The sequence below is a fragment of the Sardina pilchardus genome, chromosome 14, assembly GCF_963854185.1.
Source record: "Sardina pilchardus chromosome 14, fSarPil1.1, whole genome shotgun sequence".
NCBI classification, from domain to species: Eukaryota; Metazoa; Chordata; class Actinopteri; order Clupeiformes; family Clupeidae; genus Sardina; species Sardina pilchardus.
In genome coordinates, this window is record NC_085007.1 from 23,974,015 (window position 1) to 23,987,702 (window position 13,688).

The window sequence follows — 13,688 nt, forward strand, 5'->3', positions numbered from 1 at the left end:
TGATCAACGTATTTTCTCCAAATTATGGATGGATTGATTGATGAATAAATCTTGGTCTGTCTGTATCTTTTCTTCAGGCTAAAGTAGACGACTTCTCTTTGGATGCCCTGGCAGCAGACTTTGTGGCTCCTGCTGTTGCCCCTGCCAAGGTACATTTCCTGTACACTCCATATGTTTGTACACGTGTTTGGGATACTCTAGGACCAGTCTTTGTGGCTGTCTATTCAACGAATGTGTTTGTCTGTGTGTGTGCGTTTGTTTGTTTGTGTGTGTGTGTTTGTTTGTGCGTGCGTGTGTGTGTGTGTGTGTGTGTGTGTGTGTCTGTGTGCTGCGAGTGCCTACAGCACATACATGTACTGTTCCATTGTTTGTTTCTCTACACTGCATGAATAATTGATGTGAGTTTGTAATCAACGTGATCTCTTCTGTAGATCTCTGCTCCAGCTCCTCCTCCTCCTGTGGCCAAGGCTCCAGCAGTGCCCGCCCCTGATGAGGTACAGTACCACAACAGACACCAGTCTCACCTCATGCTGGACCACTGTCCTCTTATCTTATTCAGGATGCTATATCAGCAGTGACAGATTTGTTTTAAGTGTACTTTTGGGCGCTTTTTGCCTTCATTCAGATAGGACAGTAGAGAGAGACAGGAAGAGATAGTGGGAGATAGGGATGGGTGGGGTGGGGTGGGGAAATGAGCGCAGCGTGAAATTGACCCTTGACCCCCATGGGCACATGTGTCCGATTGTGGTCCAGGTTCTGCCAATGGCTAGCCTGGCTCTGCCTTCCCGCTTACTTCCGTTCAGTTTTCATTTCCCTTCAGTACGTCGTCTGGGTCTGCGGCATATCTGCGGGTTTTCTCAAGAAACAAAATGTGCAGCTCCAATCAGCAAACAGAGGGAGTAGCTGAGAACGATGACGTTGAGGTCGTGTGCTAGTTTGAGCATGTCACGTCACGACCAAACGTGACGATTGGTTATGGCAGATCTGAGTGGCTCTGGGCAGATCCAAGAGTGGCCAGACTCTCTCTGTACATTATGAATGTAGGAGAGTATACTATATAGGACCAGGCTAGCCAATTGCAACTCGGCTCCCTCTTGCAGTGAGGGGTGTCTGTAGCTTAATTCAGGAGGTTTTTACTCACAGCATGAGTTTCCTTCCCTCTCGTCCTCACTCTTCTCCCTCATCCCGTCTCTCCTCCGCAGGGTGGCTTCATGTCCCTGGATGCCCTCAGCGCTCTGGGAGACACGCTGGCTGCAGACGAGCCCCTACCAGAGCCCCCCAAACTCAGACCCGAGGACATCGTCTCGGTACGGATGTGTTTCACTGCATGTACAGCTACTGTATACAGTAGTCACCTATGTAGTTCCAGTAATTTCTAACATACTTGGTGTGTGTGTGTGTGTGTGTGTGTGTGTTACAGGAGAACAAGCTGAAGTCTGAGAAGGGTGTGAGAGTAGGTGAGAGGGAAGACTCCCTCCCCCCTGAGTATCGCTTTAAAGAGGAGGACCTCAAAAAATACCCAGCCCCTAAACCCGAGGTGAGATATGTACACACACACACACACACACACACACACACACACACACACAGTGTATCACCTTTGTTCAATTAACTGGTCAAGTGTACAATCCCTCACCTACATGCTATGTTAATTATGGAGCATCTTATTATGTTTGAACATCTACAAATGTACCATAGCAGCACTGGATATTGTTGATAGCGCCGACCTATTTGAGGATTTTTACCTCCACCAAGGAGGTTATGTTTTCATTGGAGGTCTGCTCTCTCGGAGTGCTTTTCTAGTTAATCAAACGTTTTGTTGATCTACAGTCAATTCTTTGTTCTCTCCCCAGCCCTCCATGGACCCGACTGCAGCTCTGGACATCCTGTCTGGTGACTTCACTTCCTCCAGTGCTGCCCCTGCTGTCCACGCCCCCGTCATCACCCCCTCTGCACCCCCAGCAGCGGTCAGTTTGTCTGGCTTTTAATTTTTATTTTTTTACCTTAAGAAGTCTAAACCTGTGATTGCGCGTATACTGAGTAGAATTACCATTCGACTCACAATGGTCTGCATCTTCTTTCTATTCCCAAAGATTAACCGGAGTCAAATTCGTTTGTTTATGCAAACCTGGCCAATAATGCTGATTCTGATTCTGAACAACTCTACACTTTTGCTAACTGTGCTTCACAATGGCAGATAGATAGATAGATAGATAGATACTGTATTGATCCCCAAAAGGAAATTCAGGGTCCCAGCAGCTTAAGACATCACACACACAACATACACTACAATCTAAACAGGATGATAAAAAGCAAATAAAGAAATCAACATGACTAGCCAGGGTTAGCATCAAATGATCAAAAGTTGAAATTGCTTTAAACTCTGCTGCCACAATACAATACAGCAGTCCGTGTCTGGTGTTGGTGTTGTAAAATGGGTGGTGTGGTCACTCTTGGTCACTCTCTTGTGTTTCCTGCTCTCTCTTTAGACCGCCAGTGACTTTGCACTGGACGCTCTGGCCGGGGACTTCGTCGCTCCTGCTGTAGCACCCGCAGCCGTTCAGTCCTCAGTGTGTTCAGCAGCTGAAAGACAGGTACACACACACACACACACACACATACACATGCACACACACACACACACACACCGAACACACACACACACACACACACACACACATACACATACACACATACACATACACACATACACACACACACACACACACACACACACACACACACACACACACACACACACACACACACACACACATACACATACACATACACACACACACACACGCGCACACACGCACACTCGCATACGCACACACACACACACATACACATACACATACACACATACACACACACACACACGCGCACACACGCACACACGCACACACACACACACACACACGCACACTCGCACACACACACACACACACACACACACACACACACACACACGTACACTCACATATACACACACACACGCACACACACACACATACACACATTGATACAAGTACGCTAAAGCTTTTGATGTGAACAATATGGAGTATAGATTGCTCAAATATCAATTGTGTGGTACTAGCACTAACAGCGACATTGTGTGTGTGTGTGTGTGTGTGTGTGTGTGTGCGCAGTTGTCATCGGGGACGTGTGATGCTCTTGATGCTCTCTCAGACACACTGATGGATACAACCCCAGTTCCCCAGCCCGCCCCTGTGCCCGTCAAAGACGTCATCAAGGTACCCGTGACTTTCACTCTCCTCCTCTTCCCCATTCACATCCACTCAGTGGAAACACAGACGCTAACACACATGATTTTAAAGTGTAGCGTGACCAGAGTATGTGAAGAGTTTGATTCCGAAACACTATACAGTATATCCGTTTTTAAAAACATTAAAAAGTCATGTTATTTAGTTGTGTATTCTAGGAAATATCAATCAAAGAGCAGTTGTATTGTTTTGATTGGGTAAAGATAAAGCAAATAACAATATCCAGAAACATTTCTACTGAAATTACTGGGAAAACAAATTGTAAAACAATATTTATGAAAATGTATTAAAATGGTGGATATAGCATTTTGGAACCAAATTCTTCATGTGGTTCAACGGATCTTTTGTCCTCTGCTTTGTGTATCTGTGTGTGGAGAGAACATCTGTGACCCAGGCACATTCTCTAGCGAGTGTGTGATACTGTTTCAAATAACGAGAAGAAAGACATGTCGCCCTCAACGGGTAGAACATGCTCAAGTCCCCACATGTAGCCTACTTGAGAATAGAACGTCTATGCGGAATGTGTGTATGATTACACAGATAGAACAAGCACGAGCAGGAGGTTGGTTATGTTGGCCATATTACTGCAGGGTATTGACCTACTGTTCTGCACACCCAGGAGAAGACAATTGAGGAGGAGAGACTCATCAAGATGGGAGAGAGAGATGACAGCCTGCCCCCTGAGTTCAGGCCAAGCGAGGAGGACCTGAAGGTAACCACCCTAAGGCTGGCACCCATTGGGTAACGCATTGATATAAGCAGATCCATTCACCTGGCCAGTTGTCCACCATTGGTCAGGGTGTCCACTCTGCACAAGCTGTTCCAAGGAGGAATACTGTAATTTCCTGCATATAAGCCGCATTGTGTATAAGGCGCAGGACAGTGTTTTATGCAAGTTAAAAAAAAAAAAAAACATATTAACACCATATTAACTGCCCCCCTGTATTAACCTCATAGCGGAAGAAATTTTGCAAAATCAACGTATAAGCCGCAGCTAATAGTGGGGAAATTACAGCACTAGTTCTCTCAGAGCTGGGCCACTTAAACACAGTGGTTTTGAAACTTCTAGAATAAGAATTCACCTCCTATTTTCGGAAGATTGAGCATTGGAGCAATTGAGTCACATGTATGAGTCCGTGTGTTACTAATGTGAAATCTTACTTATCTCTCTTTGCACAGGCACTACCGAAAGTACAGCCTGACGTCAGGCCCAAACAGGTGAGTTAGATGAGAAGACATGTCACTAACAGACAGAGAAATTCTGATTAACTATATAGTATTTAAGAAAATTGCATTTTTCAGTATGATGCTTCTGAAATAATCTATGTTTTGCCTCTCTCTCTGTGTGTCTGTGTGTGTGTGTGTGTGTGTGTGTGTGTGTGTGTGTGTGTGTGTGTGTGTGTGTGTGTGTGTGTTTTATGCGTGCAGAAGTCTATGGATGACTCCACGGCTCTTGACCTCCTGTCCAGTGATTTCTCCACCTGTCCTGTTGCACCTGCACCTCCTGCTGCTGCTGCTGGCCCTGTGTTCACAGTCCCTGTGGAGGCTCCTGCTGTAAGACGCACACACACACACACACACACACACACACACACACACTGACACATGCATCCACACACATATACACACACGCACAAACCCACATGCCTACACACACGTACATACATACACACAGAAACACACACACACACACACACACACACACTCACACACATACAAACATGCATACTTACACATGCTCTCTTCCATTCATTCTGTGTTTGTATATGTGTCTGACTCTGGACGCCCACAGAGATTTCTGTGATCCCTCCTCAAATATAGATATGTAAATATATTTGTGTGTGTGTGTGTGTGTGTGTTCATTTGTTGCTCTTTGTGTGTGTGTGAAGGCGCCAGCTCCAGCTCCAGTGCTAGATGCTCTGGCAGACTCCCTGATCCCCCAGGCGGTCGCAGAGGTCAAACCCAAAGAACAGAAGCCAAAGGTCAGCCAGGAGGTCACACACACCACATCTGAGGTAGAGAGCGGTCAAGTAAACTACTGCCCCTCAGCATACCCAACAAGGCTATCCACTCTCTCCTGATTTTGACCTTTTACTAACTTCCTTCCAATCTTCACTCTACTCTTGGACTCCAAAGTCTCCAAAGAAAACCTGATTCATCCTTTCCTTTCATAAATCTGAAAATCAAAGATCCGAAAGCATCTCTACAAACCAAATCATTAAAATACTCTTCATCTTTTTTATTAGATTTTCAATTAACAAATGATTTGATTCAATGGTTATACACACACACACACACACACACACACACACACACACACACACACACACACACACACACACTGCCCTCTAGTGGATATTAAACTCACTGCATATCTATTTGTGTTATTTCAGTCAAAGAGTGGGAAATCAAAGTCCAAATCAAAGGTGAGCTCATATTCAAACGATTAATGGCCATTTTGCCACCTCTGTCATAGAGTTGATCAATAAACAATGTGTTTGTTTCTTTGTCAGTTTATTTGTTTGCTTCAGCATATCCATAAACAATCATACTGTATGTAATATAATTTCAAATTGTTTGCAGAAACCCGCAACAGAAGACTCGTCGGCTCTAGATATGTTATCTGGCCAGCTGACCTCTGATGTAGTGCCCACAAACAAGGGAGGCAAGAGCTAGAGAGACAAGGTAATTAAAACTATTAGCCAACACTGCATCATTTGAGTTGCTTATTGTAAATTGTAAAAGAATATAGCGCATTATCTTATTATATATTCTATCTATACTCTATGCTATTTTATATTATATTATTCAATAAATATCATATTATTATATTATTCATTGTTTATTTCTCATTAGGTTATTGCTTGAAATTATGTTGTTTATTGATAATATTGCTCATCTGCTAAATAACCATAAAGGCGCGTGTGTGTTTGTGTGTCACTCTGCAGGATACCAGTGCACCGCCCCCCCCCCCCCCCCCCCTGCCATGATAAGTCGCATATTAAGCCAACTGAGCTGCTCAGAATCATCAGCGTTTTTCAAACAGGATTCACTGACACAAGATGAAACCCATGTACACACACACACGCACACACACACACACACACACACACACGGGCAGTCAGTATGAAATAGAAAGAGGAACACCACATCCACACCCCCACACCCAACATGAAACATATTACGTGAAAGCCACCAACTTACTTGCCCACCTACACACACAAGCACACCTGCCATTACTTGTTCAAACACTGCGAGAGCTACGCCTTTTCCTGCATGGTTTCACCTCTTACCAGAAAAACTCACACATCACATCGCAGTTCCTCTCATCATGCACGGCCGGTGATTGACAGGCTGTCTCTCCAATCATGTGGAAGCCATGCCTGGACAGTGCAGCACCACAAGGGGGTCTCACAGCCAATCAGCTTGGAGATTGGGAGTCATGTCGGGGAGTTTGCTGCAGCGCTGGGATATCTAGTCTATGGATGTTAAAAACAGGTGATAGATAAGTAGGATGTGTGTGTGTGTGTGTGTGTGTGTGTGTGAGTTTGTATGGAGCGAGGCGTTGTGCATATGGTTATAGGAATGTTGTGTGGTGTGTGTGTGTGTGTGTGTGTGTGTGTGTGTGTGTGCGTATGTACATGATTGTGTGTTTGAGGAGGGTGTCAGCAGGCTGGTGCACATTCAAAAGTGTTCTATATGAGTATGTGAATCAGCCGAGCACCTGGAGACACTAGTGTACAGCACTGTGTAGTTTAGTTCATGTAGTTTACAGCATTTTAAAATCTGTAAAAAGATTTACAAAACAAACTGTTTCTCTTTATCTCAACTCATCTGATGGCTTTGATAGTTTATGTAAAAAAAAAAAAAAGATATCTCAATATATTTGTTATTAAGGAAGGGATTTAGATTTTTTGTTTTCTTTTTTTTCTCATTTAAAGTGCACTTAAAATCCAACCCAGAATAGTTGCAGCCTGTAAAGGAGGAATGCTTCAAGTATACTGTAAAAAAATGGCCTCCAGTGATGGTGTGACTATGCACATTGGTTGAGTGTACAGTATCAAGTCCTCTGGTGTTTTGATGTGCCAAAAATAATGGTTTAATCTCATTGCAGCTTTAAACCTTGCATTTAGTCTCACAGGCTCCACAATCTTAGATGCCATCCTAATGCTTGGAGAGGAGGTTCCAGGATGAGGCTCTTGTAATAATGTTTACATCCTTTTAGTTATGTCAAGGGGATTGTGGGAAGTTGAGGGTTTTTGTCTGAGGTTAACCTCCTCTCTTGTGCTGATGTCAAAAAGGTCAACATAACAACCAAAGTTGAATCTTCCCCTTAGTGAACTTTCATCTCCACACACTTTAATATAAAAAGCTGGATGATTGACATTTTTGTGCTATAGGATTGTTTACTTATATCTTCTTTCTGGGCTATACTGTACACAAATCTATGCAAAGGACTGTGTCCAGTCAGTCAGTATGTGCCATTGGAGCGTCACCATATTTGATTGGTTGATCGCACTGTGGCCAAGCTGGTGAGATAGTTGCAGTCTTCTCTCTTCAATGTGCCTCTGTATTGAAGTGCAGTGATTTAAATTCTAACTAAGAGCCATTTTTTGGAAATGGGATTTTTTTTTCTGCTATGAAAATAAAAAATGAATAAAGTATGTATCAAGTCTGTGTTTGTGTCAAATTGTGAGCTCTTATGAAGCTATGTTTTACTTCCAAAACACAGATTTTATTTATTATGTGTGTGTGTGTGTGTGTGTGTGTGTGTGTGTGTGTCTCTCTCTCTCTCTCTCTCACACACACACACACACACACACACACACACACACACACACACACACACACACACAGAGTGAGAGAGTGTACAGGAACCTCAAGTAGGCCTACTGCAGGGACTTCACTTGCTAGCCTTTGCGTTCTTACTGTACGTAATACCACTTGTCTCCTGCAGAGGGTGCAGAAACATACCATAACAACTAATTGCTGTTGTTGGTTTTCTAGGACTTGAAATCAAATAATAATTTATCGATTTGTGTATCCTATATGTAAAGCGGTTAGGAAACATGATCATAGCTCCAAAAAATAAAACCCACAAATTTAATGATTTATAGAAATTACAATATTGCACTGGTCAAAGTATTTTTTAATAGCCTATTGTGAAATAATGTAACAGAAATCAGTATCGTTGTAAAATAAAATGTTTATTTCAAAACAATATATAGCCTACCCTACATTGACGACTATTTATGGTAATACAATGGTTACATTGAGAGTTCTGGCTATGCGTTGTCTCCTTGTCTCCTCTTTGACTGAACTAGACCATTTTAAGATAAATGCTGGACTCGATCCAGTAAACTACCTGGCTACCTGAGACCATTGGTAACATAATGCCTAATTCATATGTTTTTCAATTCGAATCTGAGAAATACAGTACAGGCCCACTAAATATTGTACCTTAGTAACACCCCCTAAAATGCGCTGAAAATGTGGTGAGAAAGCGTAACGCCATGATAAAAGGTTTTTACGCACAGGCAAATGCATAAGTCTATAAAGGAAATGCGATCCAGCACGTCTGCAAACTTGTAAATACACGGTTCTCACAGGAGACAAACATGCTATGCGTGTGGTAAAGCAGAAACAAAGTCATATTTGACAGGCGCTGCAGCTGCATGAAAAAACATCAGGACGTCTTGGTCCGAATCAAACCAGTCTTTCTGTGACAGCCTTGTTTGCCACCTGTGAAGCGAGCAAAACGGAAAAAAGTGTATTTTTAACTTTCACATGATGCTCTACAATTGCATTGCTTATTTGAAGGCCTACCAAACAAATAAATATATATATATTTCATTTTATATTTCAGATAGGAGTGAACGGGTTTCTTTGCCCTCTAATATTCTGTAAATTGCAGTATGACACATCACCACATCACCCAATGATGTATCGTTATTCATTAATTTACTACATTGATATGGAGACCATTACAGAACAGTCTATTTTAAAACAGAAGGCCTACCATGTGTTTATCCACACATGCAATAGGCTATAACAATTTGATATTAAGCTATTCAAATAATTGTACTGTAAAACAGTTTTAGAAAAAAGTTTACTCTGATATTTTTATTATTATTATTATTATTATTGTTGTTATTATCATTATTATTAGTATTATTAAAACATTGTTTATTCAAAATGAAACTTTTTTTTATAAAGGCCCAAAATTGTAATAAAAAGCAAAATCCCAATGACTTTCCATTTAATGGGTCTCCTCACATGGCCTACCTATTAAACAAGACGACCTTTCCCAGGATGCAGCACTCCTCCTACAGTTCTGGGTCTACAGAGGACATAACATTATTAGTCCAACACCTGCGTATAAACACCCATTTATCAACTAAACTTTATCACATTCATCAACTTAAACTTCAGGAAGATAGTCTCCAGTGGGAAAGACGATACTTACTGTCTCTTGTAATGATGGGGGCATCGCCTAGTGCGGATTTCTGTGCACAGAGAAGACAAATTATGATATAGATAGGCTAGTATATGTGAGACAGAGATATCTCAGTTCCCAGCTATTACAGATGAGTTAAATGAGCAAATATAAGAGGGAACGTTTTTTTTTTTTTTTTTTTTTTACAAAAAAAGAGCTGAAAACAAGGTTATGCGACATGATGCTCTGATGACTTGCTACTCAGAAGCCACCTCTAATTTCTCTTTGTTACACAAGATTTACGGCATCCTGTATCATGTCAATCACAATATAGCAAGATGGTGTAACAATTATGATTATACAAGGATTTGCAGGCCCATATAACAACATGATACACTGTACATCACATGGATTGTCCATACATACAAATACATTCAAACCAGTGAGCTTTTACCAAGTCTTAAAGGGGCTATTACTATGCTGTGTAAAGGTTTACTGTGGCGGGGCCTTTGGTTAACTGCAGCTTAAAAACAAAAAAGTGTGCAATAATAATCTTGTTGTCATTATATAGCCCTCATTCATCAGAGCTTTCCCTCCTGTCCTTTAGCTATTTATTTCTCACTTCACACTGTTCACAGTAATGAAAATGACTTTTGGCTCTGCATGGATGGAGGTTGTAGAAGACTTCTGTAAAACAAAGTGCTGGAGATCTGAGTGATCTGACTTGGTTGGCGCCTGGCGACACTCACTGTTGCAGTAGAGGGACACGGCGATGAGGAGGACCAAGAGCAGGCCGCAGCCTCCAGCCAGTGGAGCCCAGATCATCAACTCACAACTCTTCTCAGGGTCTCTCTTCACCCCTGACAGAGGAAAGACAGAGAGAAGCAAATAGACATGGAGGTTCTGCTGTCACCTCCATGTGTTCATCTGTTTTTTACAAGTTCGTAAAGTAAAAGCAGAAGAAATAAGAATGCCAACCTCTCTTATTTGGGCACACACATGGTGTAGAAGGAGCTGCAGTAGCACAAGGGGTTGTCGTAGCTTTCTGTGTAACCTTCGGTGCTTGTGTGGGGTCTAAGATTGTGTTTAAATCAGAGAGTCAATGAACATAATACCTCAACATGTTAATATTAACTACTAAATAAATAAATAAATAATGAATTCATTCACCTGGTTCTCCTGCAAGAACTGTAGTGTCCCCAAACTCCAATGCATTGCTATTGTATCTAGCACAGTTATAGCGGCCACTGTCTGTTTCCTTATTGAAGGACTTAATTTTCAAACTGTAGCAACCCAGTGCTTCCAAAGCTGTAGACAAACTTTCATTTTTCTTCAGAACTTTCTCATTTTTGCAAGATAGTATGAATTGCACCCCATTCTTTTCTGTAGTTCGAAACCATATGACTGTAATACTCTGATCCATCTTCAGTGAACAATGAAGTGTATCTTCCTTTTTTTCTTTAAGAATCTGTGTCTTCTGTGCAGGGCAACAAGCTGGGGGAAAATATTTTAATTGGTATGGAAATACATGGTTATTTGTTTCAAGTGATTCATATTTTGAGACAATTTGTAACATGATATACTGTACACTTTGACTTCCTTCCGATAGTTTCACATAGCTTATTATTAGCTATTATTACTAATATTAGCTATTTTTTCACAATTCATACACTGCCTCTGATAATACATCAGAAAGGATAACCCAACACTCAATAGTCATTTGATTGTTGTAAGATTGGGAGAGAAACAACAGACTGAATCATGCTACTGTACATTCACACTGCTTTATTAATCTGGAGCTTTAAACAGCATTCAAGTTCATCATACTTAGTTAAACTACTGAATTTTATGTGACATTAGTTTTCTCGCTTTCAAATTATTTCACTTGCGCTGTATATAAATAAACTTGACTTGACTTAAATCACAAGTCAAACATGCCATGGGATTTGTTTTGGTGGATTTAATGGGGAAAAAAGTACAAATCTCATTTGTCATACAAATGGAATAAAATCACTCACCATGAAAAAGGCACACAAAGATGAATATTTCAGTCCATTTTAGCTGCATTTTGACGCGTCTCATGACAATGAGTTCCCCTCTTGACTGAGTGTCTAATCTTGTGACGCAGTCACAGGAAGAGAGTTCCACCCCAAACCCCTCTCTGCACTCCTTTTCTCTTCATCTTCCCTTTTCTACCTTTCTTTTATTACTGCTGTAACTCCAAAATAGAAAACATTTGGCTGTCAATAGCAGAATGAAGAAAAGCAGTCATATTAAAGGTTAATCAAAGCAGATACTTTATTCTGAGGTCTCTTGTTTAATTGTGAAAAGATTGAGATTACTAACTAAAACAAGGCTAAATGTGGTGTGTGTGTGTGTGTGTGTGTGTGTGTGTGTGTGTGTGTGTGTGTGTGTGTGTGTGTGTGTGTGTGTGTCAGTTGAGGAGTGGGACATTGAAGTCCAACATGTGGAAATTACAGTTTTGCCACTCAATTATATTGAAATAATGAAAAAAAAAAATCTTTTACAAATGTGACACATTTTGATATCTATAACAATGTATACTGGTCTGTTTAAACAGAAAGGTGATGGCAATACACTCAATATAAAACGTGTGTTGAGTTAAAGTAGGCCTAAGGTGTTTTCAGGGCATCTTGCAGTGCATGACGTTTGCAGCTCATCTTCCTCCGGTGGTCTGCACGAGCCCACCAATCAGCACTTCGCAGCTCACGACCCCGGGATCGTGCGTCAACCACAGCTCATCCACGCTGCAGAGTCTTTCTGCGCAAGAAAAGGCGCATGTGGTGCGGGCAGATGGCAGTAAGAAGCTTCAAAGTGAACGCACAAGCCCACACACCAAATAGAACTTACATTCAGAATCACTATTTGTGAATGAGTTGTTCAGAACTAGCATATGCATGTGCATGTGCTTTTCTAAAGTAGTGTTATATAGAAACTGGTGGAGCGAAGTCAAGTTGAAGTATATAATTTCCATTCCATTATGGTAGGACCTTTCAACCTGATTCATGTTGTTTTGTAGCCTACCTTAGGCTATAGGCTTCTGTCTTGGAACAGCACAAACTGCTCATCTTTTTTAGAAAATTATTGCTTCATACTGCTACGTTTCAGAGCTCGATGCTGTAGCCTACTCCTGATCTGCTTTGGCCCATTGGCCTAATGATTTGAGGATGTTGCCCTCTACTGGGAAGTGGTCATAATAATAGGGCCTTAAGGTCGTGGCCATGGAGTCAATGTTGGTCCCCACCAAATGTGCCACTATGCACGAACACATGGGGTGACATGATAGGCCTACTGTGTTTTCTTTTAAACAATAATGTCTAACAAAACAGTGCTGTGTGCCATTCTATCTTATGCCATTGAGGGTTGAATAAATGTGTACATTGGTACAGAAAACAAGTCTAGATTGTGTGGTCTACCTTTGAATTGCTAAAGTAGCAAATATCCAAAGGGCTGAGAGAGGGCAGACAGTGCACAGTTTCTCAGAAATAGTGACCAAACTGTAGGCTTCATTCAATTGGAATTCTTTATTTCCATGGTAGGCGAGTCAGTGTTGTCCTGCAGTTCCCTGTAATCAGGTCTCACTCCACTTTCACTTCACTTCACTCACCTCTGGTAGTCAGAGTAGTCATGAATACGGCCTTGATAATCATCATTTAAATTAGCCTACAGTAGGTCTACTGATCATTACAAACATATTGACGATGAGGATGATATCATTAGCCCTATTATTGATATATCATTGTTGTTCTTCTTGTGAATCATCACAAATATTACACCAGTAGCGAACAGCAGTGTAGGGTACACAGTACACACAGCCTGCTGAACAAATTATCAAATGATTTATCATGCTAACTTAAATAGGTTAATAATGTTGGAATTTCTTGTTTTCATGAATCTCAAAATTAACAATTTGTTTATGTGAGTTTCAGAAACACACAATGGAA

General features: G+C 41.4%; 2 protein-coding genes across 18 annotated transcripts in view; one reads left to right on the plus strand and one right to left on the minus strand.

The window, feature by feature from the left end:
- The window catches only part of cast (calpastatin), a 43,700-nt gene extending 35,736 nt beyond the window's left edge, over positions 1-7,964 (plus strand). For 16 of the 17 annotated variants that reach the window (XM_062553477.1, XM_062553476.1, XM_062553474.1 and 13 more), the window contains 14 exons: positions 78-149; positions 432-494; positions 1,203-1,307; positions 1,421-1,537; positions 1,854-1,967; positions 2,490-2,594; positions 3,153-3,257; positions 3,907-3,999; positions 4,467-4,505; positions 4,716-4,841; positions 5,177-5,302; positions 5,681-5,713; positions 5,871-5,972; positions 6,236-7,964. In XM_062553477.1, the coding sequence (XP_062409461.1) occupies positions 78-149; positions 432-494; positions 1,203-1,307; positions 1,421-1,537; positions 1,854-1,967; positions 2,490-2,594; positions 3,153-3,257; positions 3,907-3,999; positions 4,467-4,505; positions 4,716-4,841; positions 5,177-5,302; positions 5,681-5,713; positions 5,871-5,963 (1,191 nt within the window). In that variant the 3' untranslated portion in view covers positions 5,964-5,972; positions 6,236-7,964. The remainder of the gene's footprint in view (positions 1-77; positions 150-431; positions 495-1,202; positions 1,308-1,420; positions 1,538-1,853; positions 1,968-2,489; positions 2,595-3,152; positions 3,258-3,906; positions 4,000-4,466; positions 4,506-4,715; positions 4,842-5,176; positions 5,303-5,680; positions 5,714-5,870; positions 5,973-6,235) is intronic. The other variant, XM_062553471.1, reaches the window with a different exon arrangement.
- Positions 7,965-8,475: 511 nt separating this feature from the next.
- cd8a (CD8a molecule) lies at positions 8,476-11,877 on the minus strand. Its single transcript, XM_062555204.1, has 7 exons — positions 11,742-11,877; positions 10,894-11,217; positions 10,702-10,797; positions 10,473-10,583; positions 9,754-9,793; positions 9,573-9,627; positions 8,476-9,029 (listed from the first exon to the last, which is right to left on the minus strand). Exons 1-6 carry the CDS (start codon positions 11,803-11,805, stop codon positions 9,576-9,578), a joined length of 687 nt encoding a protein of 228 aa, XP_062411188.1. The 5' UTR covers positions 11,806-11,877; the 3' UTR covers positions 8,476-9,029; positions 9,573-9,575.
- Between the last annotated feature and the right edge of the window lie 1,811 nt (positions 11,878-13,688).

Coding starts and splice junctions, on each gene's coding strand:
- cd8a (XM_062555204.1), bottom strand. CDS start 11,805: ATGAGACGCGTCAAAATGCAGCTAAAATGGACTGAAATATTCATCTTT. Junction 10,798..10,893: donor AGTTCTTGCAGGAGAACCAG/GTGAATGAATTC, acceptor ACACAATCTTAG/ACCCCACACAAGCACCGAAG. Junction 9,628..9,753: donor CCCCATCATTACAAGAGACA/GTAAGTATCGTC, acceptor TGTCCTCTGTAG/ACCCAGAACTGTAGGAGGAG.